General features: G+C 45.1%; 1 protein-coding gene across 3 annotated transcripts in view; it reads left to right on the top strand.

The window, feature by feature from the left end:
• The window catches only part of Iqcg (IQ motif containing G), a 43,552-nt gene that overhangs the window by 24,191 nt on the left and 1,896 nt on the right, over positions 1-17,465 (top strand). For 2 of the 3 annotated variants that reach the window (XM_059276945.1, XM_059276946.1), the window contains exons 7-10: positions 8,827-8,988; positions 10,293-10,367; positions 16,642-16,773; positions 17,123-17,224. In XM_059276945.1, the coding sequence (XP_059132928.1) occupies positions 8,827-8,988; positions 10,293-10,367; positions 16,642-16,773; positions 17,123-17,224 (471 nt within the window). The remainder of the gene's footprint in view (positions 1-8,826; positions 8,989-10,292; positions 10,368-16,641; positions 16,774-17,122; positions 17,225-17,465) is intronic. The other variant, XM_059276947.1, reaches the window with a different exon arrangement.

Raw genomic sequence — 17,465 nt, forward strand, 5'->3', positions numbered from 1 at the left:
CAGTTCTACCAACTGGGAATCAGGTATTCAAATATATGAGCCCATGGGGCCATTCTCACTAAAACCACCATCCCAACTGAACCATCTCCTATGCCCCCATTTATCTGTCTGTATATCTATCTATCTGCCTGCCTGTCTGTCTACCTATCTACCTATCTACTTACCTCTTTCTCTCTCTCTCTCTCCATCCATCCATCCATCCATCCATCCATCCATCCATCCATCCATCCATCCATCCATCTATCTACCTATCTATCTGCCTGCCTGCCTGTCTATTTACCTATCTATCTATCTATCTATCTATCTATCTATCTATCTATCTATCCATCCATCCATCCATCCATCCATCCATCCATCCATCCATCCATCTATCTATGCAACGGGGACTCACTATGTAATTTTGGCTGGCTTGGAACTCACTATATGTAGATCAGGATTGCCTCAAACTCATAGAAATCCACTTACCTCTCACTCCCAAGTGCTGAAATTAAAGACATATGTCACCATGCACGGCCAATTTTAATTTTTAAGTATTTTTTTACTTATTTTATGTGTGTAGGTGTTTTGTCTGCATGTATATTTGTATACCACTTATATGTACTGGGAATTGAACCCTGGTCCTCTGGAAGAGCAGCCAGTGCTGCTGACTTCTGAGCCGTCTCTCCAGTCCTAAAATGGTTTTTGAAGTGGCCAAAGTATGATATTGCATGCCTGTAACCCCAGTACGCAGGAGAAAGAAGAGTGTGAATTTGAAGTTGGCTCAGGCCAAATAGCAAAACCTGAGAGAGAGAGGGAGAGGGAGAGGGATAGGGGAGTTGGAAGGGTTGTTAAAAAAGATTGGTAGCAGCCAAGCATAATGGTGCTAACCTGTAAACTCTACACTGGGGGAATGGGGGCTGAGGCAGGGGAATTGCAAGTTTGAGGACAACTTAGGCTATAGAGCAAGTATAACCCTGGCAATATAAGCAAGATCCTACTTCAGAAAAATAAAATAAAGGGGAGCCTGGGAAAGTGCTTGCCTAGCATGTACAAAGCACTGGTTCATTATCTCCTGTGTGTGTGTGTGTGCATGCGTGTGTGCACGTGTGCGTGCGAGTGTACATGCATGTGTAATGATGTATGCACATGTGGGTGCTGATGTGTGTGCCACTGTGAGATCATGTGGAAGCCAGAGGAAGATGTTGGGTATGTTGCTCTGTCACTCTCCACCTTATTGCCTTGAGACAGGGTCTCTCACTGACCCAGGCACTCATCATTTCAGCTAGGCTGGCAGCCAGCGCAATCCTGGGATCTCTGTCTTCACAACCTAGTGCTGAGGTATAGACACAGTGATATCTGGCTTTAACACCTATTCATTATTGTTGTTGTTATTATTATTATTATTATTTGTTAGATAGCATCTTACTTTGTAGTCCTGGAACTCACTATGTAGATCAGACTGGTCAGGAACTCTGAGAGATCCACCTGCTTATGACTCTGGAATATTGAGATTAAAGGCATGTGCTACCATGTCCAGAAATGCCTGGCTTTCAAGATGTTTTTAATTACGTTTGTTTGTTTTGTGTATGGGTGAGTGTGTGCATGTGTGTGTATGTGTACAGGTGTGTAGAGGTCAGAGGACAACTTGCAGCAGCTGGTTTTCTCCTTCCTGTAGGCGGACTTTTCTGTCCCACCAGTCAGTTCCCAAATAACCACACAGAGACTTATTATTATAAATGTTTGGTCAATAGCTTAGACTTGTTACTAACTAGCTCCTACAACTTAAATTAAGCCATATTTCTTATCTGCCCTCAGCCATGTAGCTTGGTACCTTTTCTCAATACAGCTGGTTTATCTTGCTTCTCTTCATGTCTCCTCACGACTCCCGAGACTGCCCTCTTCTTCCCAGCATCCTTAGTCTTGTTCTCCTGCCTAACCTTATCCTGCCTAGCTATAGGCCAGTCAGCTTCTATATTAAACCAGTTACAGTGACATATGTTCACACAGTGTAAAGGAATGGTCCACATATCCCCTTTTTGTCTAATTAAAAAGGAAGGTTTTAACTTTAACATAGTAAAATTATATAAAACAAAAACCATTATCAAGTAAGAATTACAGTTACAATATTCAGTCCATTTATATTTGGCAAATTTAGAGAAAATACTCTATTATTTATCTTTGTGAGTCTAAAGTTTTATACCTAATTTACCTTTTATTATATAACTAAGGAAAACTTTAACTATGACTATCTAGCCTTCAAATTCACCAAAGACCCCAGAAGGGTGAAATGTTACCTAATGACAGGGATATCTGGCTGCCTGGACAGTCACCCTAGGTTCTTCTGTAATGTTCAGGCATCCAACTTTGCCCTACAGGCCTACTATATCTGACAGACATTTTTGAGAAGCAGGGAATTTTGAAGGACTGTCCTTCCTTGTCTTGGCCAAGTTTGGCAGTCACTTTTTTTGTTTGTCCTGCTAGCCTAGTTTGGACAGTATACTTTTGCCACAAAGAAAGCCAATTCCATCTGAAGTAGATTGGTACCACCAGGAGCAGACATGTCTCACTGTCATGAAAATCCTTAGGTTATTTAACTTATTAAATGTCATATTCTGTAGGTCTCTGAAGTATTTGAAGACCATTTATCTATCTAAAATATCTGTGTATATCAGGACAGCCAAGACTGTTATATAGAGAAAACTTGCCTCGGAAAATAAAGTGTGTGTGTGTGTGTGTGTGTGTGTGTGTGTGTGTATGTGTGTGACCTTGAAAACATACCTAACATGATTATAAGTTTGGCTATTATAGATGACTAACTACTAACCTGTATTTTTTAATTATACATTACATTTTTAAATGAGTTGCATAAGTACAATACCCCAAACAAGAGTAGAAACATAATATCTATAACAAAAATAACTTTAAATTTGTATCAATAAACCAAAATCCATACCAATGTAAAACATTTTGAGATTAATAGTTGTTTTTTTGGATTAAAGTAGATTCAATAATCTACCCTTTTATCTCATCATTTCTATATCATATCTCCCTTTTTTCCTTTAAAAAGAGATCTTTGAATTTTACTCTTTTGTTTAGCTTTTTTCCTGTGACCAATAACAACTTATAACCAACCCCCCTTGAGAAAATCAGGATAATTGTTATGTCTTGGCTGGAGTATTTGTGAGGCTTGACCATCATAGCCAGCAGCCTTGAAGCTGCTCTGGTTGTAGAACTCTGAGGAAACTGTAGCAGAGGCATTCTGAGAGGCTGGGCCACCTGGGCCATTTGTCTTTATTGGTGTCTGGTCCCCTTGTTTTGAAATTACATAAACTTTTTTTTTAAAGATTTATTTATTTATTTATTATATATACAGAAGAGGGCGCCAGATCTCATTGCAGATGGTTGTGAGCCACCATGTGGGTGCTGGGAATTGAACTCGGGACCTCTGGAAGAGCATTCAGTGCTCTTAACCTCTGAGCCATCTCTCCAGCCCCGAAATTACATAAACTTTTAAAGGTGTAGACATATCTGTATAGACTGTATGTTGTACACAAGTCAGCCAAAGATGATTTTTTTGTTTTATGTTTGAGCAGGTGAAATATACATTACATGTTTTGTAGTTTTTCTAGGTTTATTTCTTTATGTCTGTAGCCAGGATTTTCAGGGGGTCTTCTGTGATCAAACCTGATCCATATCAACCTGGAATGAATCCATAGCCTTTCATTTTCTGTGGGAACAAAAGCATAACCTCTTCCCCAAAGCAACACATCTTTTGACTTCCATTTTGAAGTTAAGACATTTTAAAAACACATAGGTTGGTTTCATCCAGCAGCTTTCACAATCCGAGTTGTCTTAGCAGCTGTCACTTGTTCATCAACAATCAAAAACCTCAGACAGCACAATAACACACAGAATCCAGACTCTGTGTATTTCCCATCTTTACGTGGCTCATTACATATTTTTTTTACCTTATTCCTTTTTTAAGGACTTTATTGTTTTTAAACTATTTTTTAATCTATGACTGTATGTATCCTTTTTCTTTACTCTCCTAAGCCTATGCATATTTTTAAACAGACTGTAACCCATTTAGAGGATTTTTTTTCCATGTGGATCTGTCTTTACTGAGCATCTGTATTAGTTTTTTGATCGCATGAGATGAATCTTAAATTGTTACGTCAGCTGCCGGCACTGCCCAGCTTAGTGAGTGGCGCTAGTGCGTGGTGGTTGGCGGATGGCTCCACGCACAGGCACGAGAGACATGAGACTAGGAAGTTGTGTTTTGCTCTTTCTGTGTGTTTAGAACCTTTTTTAAAAGCTTTCTCAGTTTTTTTTTTTTTTAAGATTTATTTATTTATTATGTATACAACATTTATGACTGCAGGCCAGAAGAGGGCACCAGATCTCATTACAGATGGTTGTGAGCCACCATGTGGGTGCTGGGAATTGAACTCAGGATCTCTGGAAGAGCAGTCAGTGCTCTTAACCCCTGAGTCATCTCTTCAGCCCCCGCTTTGTAGTTCTTATGTGGTTGTAGGTGCCCCATGTTGGAACGTCATTTGTAGGCAGAGTTTTTCATCGGGATGGCCAGCTAACCACTGCCAAATAACCACCCAGAGACTTATTATTATAAATGTTTGGTCAATAGCTTAGACTTGTTACTAACTAGCTCCTACAACTTAAATTAAGCCATATTTCTTATCTACCCTCAGCCATGTGGCTTGGTCCCTTTTCTTAGTACAGCAGGTTTATCTTGCTTCTCTTCATGTGTCCTTGGGACTCCTGAGACTCCACCCTCTTCTTCCCAGCATACTCTTAATCTGGTTCTCCTGCCTAGCTATAGGCCAGTCAGCTTCTATATTAAACCAGTCACAGTGACATATGTTCACACAGTAACGGAATTTTCCACACCTTCCACCACTGTGAGTACTGGGGATTGAATTCAGGCTGTCAGGCTTGGCAGCAAGGCCTTTACCCACCGTCTGTGTGGATGTGCACTCAAGTCCCCATGCTTGCATAACAAGACTCTTACCCACTGAGCCGTCTCCCCAGCTTCCAAGACGTAATCTTCAAGTCTCCTTAACCAGCTGCTGAACCTCTATTTGTTGTGCATTTGTTAGTTACAAAGTGTCTTGGGTGTTGGTCTTGAATCTTTACCCATATTAATTCTTTGCTTGTGTTTTTAAAATACCATTTTTCTTATCTGTGAAGATTTATAAAAGCTAGTTTGCACTTAATTTTTCTCCCTAATTGTATAGACTTTACGTAAGTTTCCATGGAATTTCCTGGAAAATTCTATCTGTAGTCTAACGACTATAGAATTTGGAACCCAGTTCAGCCATTGTAAATGCCTCACATCCCCCCACTCCGTGTTGGCTATGGTCAAATAGAAATGTCACTTGAATACAGAACCGTGGTGTCATAAAAATGTTTGGTCTCGGGGCTGGAGAGATGACTCAGCAGTTAAGAGCATTAGCTGTTCTTCTAGAGGTCATGAGTTCAATTCCCAGCACCCATATGGTGGCTCACAGCCATCTGTAATGAGATCTGGCATACATGCAGACAGAATACTGTATACATAATAAATAAATAAATCTTTAAAAAAATGTTTGGTCTCTTGTAGCTCAGGCTGGCTTGAACTGGTTAACTAGCCAAGGATGACCTTGAACTCCTATCCCCACCCCCGCTTCCACATCCTAAGTGATGGCATCAGAGGAGTGCACCCCTGTACCCCATGTCAGAACTGCATGCTTTGAGTGTGGCTTTTTTACTTCAGTCGACGGCAATCCCTGTCTTCCTCTTGCTGTCCAACCCAAGAGGCACCCTGATGTGCCAGACAAATGACAACCTCTCTGGAGTCTAGCTTTCAAGTTTCCTGAAGCCTGTGCTCCCCAAGCCAGGGCCAGTTGTGAGAGCTGCCTCTACTGGTCACATGCTTTCTGCTCACCTCTTATGGCAGTCATCAGACCTTATGTACTCTGATTGGCTGACTGCTCTGTTACTACATCATCTCTGGATTCAATAATACGTTCAGAAGACCATGTCTGAAGGCAGCTGGGGCACTGGAGCAGAAAGTTTGGTCTGCTGCCAAACCCTATAAATACACCACATCAGTCTGAGCACCTCGGTCGTGGGGAAGCGGCAGGCTCCGTGGACAATCAGGATGACAGGCTGTGGTGAAGGCAGATCTCTGAGTGAAAGTTCTTAAAAGAAATTCATGAGTCAAGTTTCTTAGTCTGCAATGCCTTGCCTGTGCAGATGTGTGCCGTGCCTGTGCAGATGTGTGCCGTGCCTGTGCAGATGTGTGCCGTGCCTGTGCAGATGTGTGCCGTGCCTGTGCAGATGTGTGCCGTGCCTGTGCAGATGTGTGCTGTGCCTTGGCTGGCGTGTGTTGCTGGCATGTGTCAGTCGTGATGTTAGCATCTAAAACCAGCGAGGATTTCATATCTTACTGTGTTTCACACTGTGACTAAAATGTTTGTGTGAGACGTGTTTGCAAAAGACGTTTATGTGAAGCAGGAAGGAAATTAGAGTTTTCAGAAGCCTAAGGCAATAGTATTAAAACTAGATGTTTTCGACTTCTTTTTTTAATATAGCCAGTGTTATATGAGTTTATAAAAAGTTACATAATATGATATTACACAATATAATATAAACCCTCTGTTTGCCATAGGCCTCTGCCATAGCCTTCTGGAGGGTTTTTAAAATGATTCTTTAAAATTATGTGTGTGTATGTATGCATGTATGTATGTCTGAGTGCCTACATGTGTTTGCCTGTGCATGCATACGCATGTGTGTCTGAGTGTGTACATGCAGGTGTGCTGCTGCAGCCGTATGTGTGTGCCGATTAAGGAGTCCAGAAGATGGGCATCGAATCCCTGGAGCTAGAGTTACAGGTGGTTGACAGCCGCCCAGCATGGGTGCTGGGAACCAAAGTCAGGTCCCCTGGAAGAACAGTCAGTGCTCTTAACCACGTCACCATCTCTCCAGCCCTGACTTCTGGACAGTTTGATAAAACCAACCAGGACATGGACATATCTTACACTGTGCTCAACTCAAGTTACAAATTTTCTTTCAAATTTCTAGAACATATCCAGGTCTTAGTTGACCGGAGACTCTAGCATGAACTTCACCTTTTCTTTTTATTGAAAACTTTCTTGGCCTCATTTTTCATGAATTGGCTTCTTCATCTTTCAAGTGTCAGATAAGGAAGTCCCCTCAGAGGATCCTTCTTCGACATTGTGCTAATGGAGGTCACTCTTACTGTGTCTCCCACGGCCGATTGCCTTCTCTCCCACACCATCCCACACCATTAGATAAGTGCACAGACACCACCCACTCCACTAGTGAAGTACACACACACCATCACACACCACTAGTGAAGTACACACACACCATCCCACTCCATTAGTGAAGTGCACACACACCATCCCACTCCATTAGTGAAGTGCACACACACCATCCCACTCCATTAGTGAAGTGCACACACACCATCCCACTCCATTAGTGAAGTGCACACACACCATCCCACTCCATTAGTGAAGTGCACACACACCATCCCACACCATTAGATTACTGCACACACACCATCCCACTCCATTAGTGAAGTGCACACACACTCTTTCCTCTCCCAACACCTTCCCACTAGACTGTAGTCCCTATTGGACGTGGGCTGGCTAGGTCTCCACTGTTCTCTATGGCCTAGCTCAGTGTCTGCTACTGAAGAATTTTCTTTTTAATCAGTGAATTTTGAGACCTTAAAATTGTGAAGCATGCTGGGTGGTGGTGGTGGCGGTGGCGGCGGCGGCGGCGGCGGCGGCGGCGGCGGCGGCGGCGGCGCACGCCTTTAATCCCAGCACTCAGGAGGCCAGCCTGGTCTACAGAGTGAGATCCAGGCCAGCCAGGGCTACACAGAGAAACCCTGTCTTGAAAACCTAACAAACTAACACAAGATGATGGTTAATCGGAAGCAAATCCACTCCCACGTACTACACCTGGGCGGGGCCAGAAACACATGCCAAGAACGAATCCGTGTTAGAGAGGAACAGAGGGTACAAGACTGTGGAGTTTGTTCGCGAGCCCTCAGAAATCTCTCCACACAGCTTCGTTCATAGACTGTGTTCTGACACTGGAGAGACCCACTCAGTCTGGATTTGCTAGCTTTCATTTTCTCTCTTTTCTTTCTTCTTCTCTCACATTTATTTATTATGGTATGTGGGGGGCACATGTATGGAGGTCAAAGGACAACTTAAGGAAGTTCTCTCCCTCCTACGATGTGTGTCCCAGGGATCCAACTCAGATCCTCAGGCTTGGTGGCAAGTGGTCCGCTGAGCCTTCTGGCCAGCCCCTCTGCCCTGTTTTAAGACAGGATCTTCTGTAGTCCAGGCTGGCATTGAGCAGCCAAAGATGTAGCTAAGGATGACCTTGAACTCCTGATCCTCCTGCCTTCATTTCCCAGGGGCTGGGATTATAGGTGTGTACACCTGCATCCAGCTTCATTTTCTTAATGTGTCGCTCTGGCTGGTCTGGAACTCGCCATGTAAGCAAGCTGGCTTCAAACACACAAACACCCACCTACCTGTGGCCCCAGAGTGCTGGGATTAATGGTGTGTTCTACCATGCCCAGCATTGTTTTTCTTTTTAATGAGACAAGTTCTCACTCTGTGGTCCTGGTTGGCCTGGAATCTGTGATAAGCCTTATGCTCTGCCTCCTGGCACTGAGACTAATTTTCATTCATATCATGACTGAGAACATTTCCCTTAGTGTGCTGGGAGGAAGCCAGCTCCACTTCCCTGTTGACTTATAAGCACAATGGATTTTTAGTTCGAAACCCCGTCTCATCTCTGCAGAATGGGAACGAATACATTTCTCACCTCAAGGACCAGTTACAAGAGATGAAGGCCAAAACCAACTTGGAGAATCTTTATATGAAAAGAAATACTGAGCTGCAGATTTCCCAGACCCAGAAGAAATGTAACAGAGCAGAGGAACTCTTACTGGAGGAGATTGAGGTAACCTGTGCTACACTAGGCTATCTGGGAATGGAGCTCAGTGACAGCATGTGCCAGATTCTGAGTCCACAATCCAGTATCAACAAACAACAAAATAAAACAAAAATCCAGGTCGATAACTTGATGATGTCATGTGGATGTCACTTTAAAAAAATGATTTATTTTGGGCAGGAGAGATGGATCAGCTGTTAAGAATACATGCATTTCAGCGGGGCGGTGGTGGCACACGCCTTTAATCCCAGAACTTGAGAGGCAGAGGTAGGCAGTGCTCTATGAGTTCAAGGCCAGCCTGGTCTACAGAGTGAGTTCCAGGACCACTAGGACTATACAGGGACACCTTGTCCAGAAAAACAAACGAAGAGTACATGCATTTCTTCCAGAGGACCTGCGTTCTGTTCCCAGCACTCATGCTGGGAGGTTTACAACCTCCTGTAACTCCAGCTCCATGTTTTAAAATTATATATAGGTGTGTGCATGTGGGTTCCCAGGAAGGCTAGAGGCACTGGGCCCCATGGAGCTGGAGTTATAGGTGGTTTCGAGCCCCCCAGCCTGGGTGGTGGGAACCGGACTTAGGTCCTCTAACAAGAGCAGTAGGCGCTCTTGACTGCTGAGCACTCTCCTGCCTCAGCGAGCTGTCCTTCCTGATACACCGTCAGCCAATGAAAGAGGAGGAAGAGGAAGAGAAAGGGTTTCCTTCATGACCAGCACAGCCCTTGAGGTCAAACACAAAAGACTAAATGGGGTCTTAAGTATTTGTGACTCGAGATTTGGATGGCTGTACCTCATGCTTCTTCCCATGACTTGGAGAGGCTGCCGGGGAAAGCTCTCCTCCCAGGTGGTGCTCTTGAACCCCCGAAACCTGCTGTCTTTGTTCTGTTCTGTTGTCGTCATCTTCTTCCTCTTCCTCCTCCTCCTCTTCTTCGGCATTGGCTTCTGTAGTTCAGGGCAGCCTCAGACTCACTTTGCATTGCAGGACTGGTCTTGAACTGATCTGCCTGCCTCAGCCTCCAGAGAGCCGGGATTCCGGGGGTGGGCCGTCTTGAATTCTGTAACATCCTTCCCTGGGCCGAGAATCTTGTACCCCTGAAGCGTTGTTTTTCAGATGACAGGACTGAGATGGCCTTTTCTGGGGCCCGTGCGTGTGTCTGAGGAGGTGCCAGCCCATGGCTCTGCAGTGTTTGTGGAGTACAAATGGATAGCTCTGTAGGGAAGCCTGGGCGTTCCTGGGGTCCTGCTGCGTCTGCCACCGGGGCCTGCTGGTCTCAGCCTTGCTGAGTAGAGAGCCTGTGTTTGGTGCTTTACAGAAGCTGAGGATGAGAACTGAAGAAGAGAACCGAGTTCACATGGACATCGAAATGTTCCTTAAGAAAGAGCAGCAGGTGAGTCACCTGGACACGGATGCCACAATTAGCATCAAATTAGAGATGCCCTAGAGGTTAAGAGCACTGGCTGCTCTTGCAGAGGACCTGGGTTCAGTTCCCAGCACCCGCATGGCAGCTCACAGTTGTGACTCCAGGCTTTAATCCCAGCACTTGGGAGGCAGAGGCAGGTGTATCTCTGTGAGTTCAAAGCCAGCTTGATCTACAAAGGGAGTTCCAGGACAGCTACGGCTGTTACACAGAGGAAACCCTGTCTTGAGCCCCCCCCCCCAATAAACAAACAAACACCCCAAACTCTCCCTGGTCTACATAGCAAGTTCCAGGGTAGAAAGGGCTCCAATAGTGAGACCCTATTTCAAATCAAAAAAATTCCCCTCATAAAATTCTGAGGAAAGCAATGCTTTTGTATTTAAGGACACAGTGTCTCACTATGTAGTCTGGCTGGCCTAGAACTCATTATGTAGAGCAGGATTTGGTACCTCTGCCTCCCAAGTGCTGGGACAAAGGTGTGCGCCACCATGCTCAGCTCAAAATGAATTTAGTAAAGGAAAGAAAAACCAACCCTAAGACTAATGAATGGGGAAGAAAAAAAAACACAACTAATGAATGGGTTCTGGGGGTGGAGGGGGGGGGCAGGGGTGATGGCACATGCTTCCAAGCCCAGCACTGAGGAGGCAGAGGCAGGTGGATCTCTGTGAGTTTGAGGCCAGCCTGGTCTACAGAGTGAGTTCCAGGACATCCAGAGCTGCACAGAGAAACCCTGTCTCAAAACAACAACAATGAAAAACAAACAGCAATAACAAAAAGACTAATGAAAGACTACACACAGCATCTGAATACAGCACACAGCTGTAATGTAAGGGCGGATACAATTTTTCTTCACCCTTCTAAATTTCACGTGTGTAAGACACATTTTGCTTGTTCTTTCATTGCTTCATAGTTATAATTTGAAAATAAGATATTTTGATTTTTTTCTTCTTGTGGTGCTTTGGATTGAACCCAAGGCACCAGGGGCGCCAGGCAAGCACTCTGCTGCTGAGCTGTATCGTACCCAGCCCTCTATGTGCTGAGTTTTTTGGTTTTTTTTTTGTTTGTTTGTTTTTTTGTTTTTTTTTTTGAGACAGGGTTTCTCTGTGTAGCCCTGGCTGCCCTAGAACTCACTCTGTAGACCAGGCTGGCCTTGAACTCACAGAGATCCACCTGCCTCTGCCTCCTGAGTGCTGAGATTAAAGGCATGTGCCACCACTGCCCGGCTTGATTTTTTTAAATTATAAAAATAACATGTTCAGTTCAGGGAAGCTTTTAAAATTATCAATTGCTTTTTCATTTTGTTCATGTTCTTAGAATCTCTTTGCAAAATAATTTAAAATCATTATAAACTGTCCGTTGAGTGGACACATGTCTGCTACAGCCACTACTGATCGGCACTGCAGGTATTTACTAAGGCAGTCTCAGGGATACAAAAGCACTTCGGAGGGACTGCGACTGGGCTTTTGTGATTCTGGATAAATGAGACACTTTTCCCCATCTTGTGCTGTGAATGTAGCCCAGGCACTGTATAATCTGTTCTGCCATTAGCAATGGATACACAGTCATTTCAAGGCATCTCTCTTTTCAGCTTGCTTGCTTGCTTGCTTGCTTGATTGATTGTGTGTGTGTGTGTGTGTGTGTGTGTGTGTGTGTGTGTGTGTGCATGCATGAATGCAAGTGTGACCCATTCTTCTCAGACACAGGAGAGCAGGGTATCTCCACTGGTAAGAGAGCCCCAAAGAGAGGAGGTTTGATTTTACCCAAGACCAATCATGTAAAAGTCCAGATTCAGTTGTCCAGTTCTCAGTAATGGCCTAACTTGCATAAGAGAACTTGGCACAGATGTCTGTCTATGTGTAATCCTGTTCAAAACACCATTAAAGCCCCAAATAAAAGAAGCCATGCCCCATAGCCAGGTGTGGTAGGGTAGCACATGCATTTCATCCCAAGCACTCAAGAGACAGAGGCAGGCAGATCTCTATGGGTTCTAGGCCAGCCTGGGATATACAGTGAGACCCCGTCTCTGATGATGATGATGATGATGATGATGATAACAATAATGCCCCAAGCCAGGCACAGTTGCTTATATTTGTAATCTTAGCATTCAGGAGGTAGAGACAGAAGGATCAGGAGTTTGAAGCTAACCTGGGCTACATGAGATCATGTCTTACAAAAAAAAAAGAACCAAAAGGAAAGAAATGAGTAAGGGACAGAGGAAGGGAGGGGTAAGAGGAGCTGTGGAAAGAAAGGAGGTGAGTGGGACCCATTATCTTTAGTGCCAATCAGCACCACACTGTTTAACTACAGAGTCAGCGCTAAGACAGAAACATGTACAAATGATATAAGGGAAGATGTAACAGTGTTTCCAGCCAATAAAATTATCTATCTAGAAAACCCAAATAGACTGAAAAACCACAGATCTAACATGGGATATCCTGAGGAATCCAAGACAGTGTACAGAGCTGAAGGGATTTTTCCATATACCCCGTACCTGGAGATGGTACAAGCATGCATAAAGATGTGATAAACAGCAAAACTTGGAAGTGATCTAAGTATCCAATAGAAAACTGCCACCGGGCTGGAGAGATGGCTCAGTGGTTAAGAGCACAGGCTGCTCTTCCAGAGGTCCTGAGTTCAATTCCCAGCATCCCACATGGTGGCTCACAACCATCTGTAATGAGATCTGGTGCCCTCTTCTGGCCTGCAGGGATACATGCAGGCAGAACACTGTATATATAATAAATAAATCTTAAAAAAAAAAAAAAAAGAGGGGTTGGGGATTTAGCTCAGTGGTAGAGTGCTTGCTTAGCAAGCCCAAGGCCCTGGGTTTGGTCCTCAGCTCTGGGGAAAAAAAAAAAAAGAATAGAAAACTGCCACCTACTTTCAGGCATATTTCAACCGTGGGATATCATGTAGCATTGAGTTGCTATTGAAAACTTTAGATAAAAAAATAAAAAGTAGTGGGTGGTAGTGGTGCATCCCAGCACTCAGCTCTGTGTGTTTGAGGCCAGTCTGGTCTACAGAGCAAGTTCCAGAACAGCCAGGGCTACACACAGAGAAATCCTGTCTTGGAAACAAAAAAGATTTGGGTCTTGACGGAGAAAGTGTGGCTGTGGTTTCCTGCATGGGAAGAAGTGTGCTTGCTGGACGACCTGAAGCCAGGAGAAGCTGGCTAACAGGAAGCAGAGACTTGGGGAAAAGAATTTTTGTTTGTTTGTTTGTTTGTTTGTTTGATATGGTTCTTACTATACAGCCCAGGGTGTTCTCCAACTCTGGATCCTCCTGCCTCAGCCTCCTGAGTGCTGGGATTATAGGAGTGTGCACATGGCTGGCTTAGATGTTCTTTTTTCTCCTCCTCTCTCCCTTAACCATCCCCCTCCCTCCTTCCTCTTCCTTCTCCAGTCAGAGGAATAGTGTGTAAGACGGACTATTGTCATTGAGATTTTTTCTCTTTTAATATGTTAAAGTACAACACTATGGATTTGCTGTTGCATCCTTTAAATTCTAGGAATCTACCTCACCTAGTCATAATGCAGATGGTAAGCAGAGGCTGTGGTTGTTAGTTAAATGTGTTGGTGCCCCTGGGTGTCACAGCACTAGCAGTGTGCCCAGGAGCCTCCAGACCTCTGTCATGTCCTCCAGTGCCCTCTACTGACAAAGCTTAGTATTTTGCTAGGTGGCCAAACATTTCCAGTGAGGCCAGGCCCTGCAGAAAGTACTAGGAGCTGAGAGCCGTAGGCTGACACAAATGGGGAGGAGTACTCTGTAGATCACGGGTGTGCAAATTTTATTAAGTTAAGGAGTTTCTTGTCAACGTTTTGTTTTTTGTTTTTTAAACCAGTAACTACTCATTTGTTTTTAAATTTTAAATTTTTATTTTTATTTATTTTTATTTTATTTTATTTTTTTTTCTTTTTTTGTTTTTTCGAGACAGGGTTTCTCTGTGTAGCTTTGTGCCTTTCCTGGAACTCACTTGGTAGCCCAGGCTGGCCTCGAACTCACAGAGATCCGCCTGGCTCTGCCTCCCGAGTGCTGGGATTAAAGGCGTGCACCACCACCACCACCACCACCACCACCACCGCCCGGCCTAATTTTAAATTTTTAATTGTTTGAGACTGGATCTCATTACATAGCCCTGGCTGGCCTGGAATTCACTGTGAAGACCAAGCTGGCATCAAACTCAAAGAATTCAGAGTTCTCGTGAGTGCTGGGATTGAAGGTGTGTGTCACCACGCCTGGCTGAGATGCATTTTTTTCATCCATCCAAATCATCATTTATGTATTTTTTCTCCTTTAATACGTTCATAAAGTAAAATACACTTGTTTATCTTAAGTATATTTATTTATTTATGTGTATGTGTACGTGTATGTGTATGTATATCTGCCACACTGAAACCAGAGAACGGTGTTAGATCCCCCGGAGCACTCAGGAGGTGACAGGTGGTTGTGACGTGCTCAAGCTTAGCCCCTCCACAAGACCAGGACAGGCTCCTAATCAAAAAACTAGTAAAGCCATAGCCGGACCTGAAGTTCCTCAGGAGGCAGTCAAGTCTAATGGGGGGTGCACAGCTCTGAAGGCAGATTCCAAGGTTCAGATTCCAGCCTCACACTCACATTTCCATGAATTCTTTAGACCTCTAGCTCTCTCAGCTAGTGGATGTAAAGCGGACAGACAACAATCTTTGTACAGCACAGTGCAGCACAATAATAGATTTTGTGTGCCAGTGTATCTGACATTTGCAAAAAGTTGATTTCAACATAGGCTATTGGGAAGGGGGAGGTAAATACAAATTTTTACTTTAATAAAAGCAACAGAACATAGACAATGATTAATTCTAGACCTAAGAGAAGGGAAGCAAAACCTAGGCATGTATAAGAAATTTAAAGGTAGCTATGGAGCTGGAGAGATGGCGCAGGAGGAAGTTTATCCTGCTCTGCCGCAGGACCTGAGTTCAGTCCCCAGCATCGGCTTTCATTTTCCCTTGCAAAAGTGCATCTTCAAGTAACTTTCCCAAGACTGACTCTCATCTTTCTGTCATATTGGAAAATTAGGTTGGCTAGGCATCTTATCCTAGATTCATATCTGTTTTCATTGAGAATTTTCAGTACTCCCCTCTCCCCAGATAGTGTCTCATGTATCCCAGGCTGGTCTAGCTTGCTATGTAGCTAAGGATGGCCAATCCTCCTGCCTCTATTTTGGTTATAGATGTAGGCAATCATGTCTAGTTTTATGTGGTGCTGGCCGTCAAACCCAGGGCTTTGTGCATGCTAGACCAGCACCCCAACTGAGTGTACCCCCAGCCCACATTTCAGTCTTTTGACGAGTGTTCAGTGTTAATAAAAAAAGAGCTGATGTCATTGTTTACCTTTCAGAATTTCTACCTGCTCCTCTGCCCCCTCCCCCACATCACTGGAGCCCCTCCCCCACATCACTGGAGCCCCTCCCCCACATCACTGGAGCCCCTCCCCCACATCACTGGAGCCTCTCCCCCACATCACTGGAGCCCCTCCCCCGACACTGGAGCCTCTCACCCAGTGTTTTTATCTTGGCCTATGAGTATTGATTCATTTCTGAAGAGTTCAAACTCAAGGCCGCATGTCAAAGCAAGAGCGACCTACCCGGAGCTGAACCCAGCCCCTCCTCCTGATTTTCTCGTCACTTTATGCATCTTTTCATCTTATTAGTAGACAATTTCATAAAATGTATTCTGATGACATTTACTCCTTCAGCTCCTCCCGGATCTAACCCCACTTCCCTACCCACATCAAACTGTCCTTTAAAAAAAAAAACCCTCAGACACAATTTGTACTGCCCAGGTGCTCTTGGTTATGTGGCATTCCAGTGGTGTGTGGTGACCTCTGGGGGCCACCCCCTCAAAGAGGACAGGCTCTTCCTCTCCATCAGCATCCCAGCTAGGGTGGGACTTCTTGCTCACCTCCACCCTCTGAGATTTTGCCTGGCTTGAGTTCTACACGTCTTGTGCATGTGTCCCATGCTGTTAGCTCATAGGCGCCCTCCTATTTTAAAAACTGAGCGGCTCACACACAGAAAAGTACACACATGTGGAGTGTGGAGTGTGTGTGGCCACCAACCAGATTAAAAGCACCCCCCCCATGTCCTCACCACGTCTGTTCTGACTGGATCTCTGTAGGAAAACGTGCGTGTTCTTGCTGTAACTGGCATCACACGGTCCTGTTATTTTATGTCTGGTGGGAGCCACGTTTTAACGTTCTTTCCAAATAGAAACTTGAGGAGAAGCTAGAGTTCTGGATGGAGAAATTTGATAAAGATACAGAAGCAAAACAAAATGAGTTAAATGCTCTCAAGGCTGCCAAGGCCACCGACCTATCACACCTTCAGGACCTTGCAAAGACGGTAAGGGGTGGTAGTGGACCCCCGGGGAATGAGTGGAAGCCAGCGAGGGGCTGGGGAAAACTTTTTGCCCAAAAGTAGAGGTGTGTCTGTAAACCAGTGGGACTCTGATGACGACGATGATGACAGGATGTTTTTTGAACCATCCACTTGCTGTGTGGAACAGGCTGGCCTTGGCCTTGCAGTATCTATCTTCCTGCCGTATCCCCGGTGGAGCAGGCTGGCCTTGGCCTTGCAGCAGTCTTCCTGCCGCGTCCCCGGTGTTCTGGGATCGCTGGTGTGCACACCGGGGATCGCTGGTGTGCAGGGCTGGTTGCGCTGTGACGACTGTGCTCCCTGTGTACTTGTGCAGATCCGAGAGTATGAGCAGGTCATCATTGAGGACCGGATGGAAAAGGAGAAGACCAGGAAGAAGATGGAGCAGGATGACCTGGAGCTGAAGAGCATCGTGAAGGTAGGGCGCGCGGGTGAAGGTAGGGCGCGCGGGTGGGCGGTCAGGGTGGGCATGGCGGGTAGACCGCAGGCGCTCTGGGTGCAGGCAGACAGGTGACAAAGGAAAGGGCAAACCGGGCTCCGGCCTGGGCAGAGGAGGTGAGCAGTGGAAGCAAAGCCTCTTTCCCAGCCATGACATCTGAGGAGGGGACTCCGGTCTAGGCAGGATGCTCCCGGATGCCCTGCCCCCCTCCACATCTGGA

This window comes from Peromyscus eremicus, chromosome 12 (assembly GCF_949786415.1).
Source record: "Peromyscus eremicus chromosome 12, PerEre_H2_v1, whole genome shotgun sequence".
In the NCBI taxonomy this organism is placed as follows: Eukaryota; Metazoa; Chordata; class Mammalia; order Rodentia; family Cricetidae; genus Peromyscus; species Peromyscus eremicus.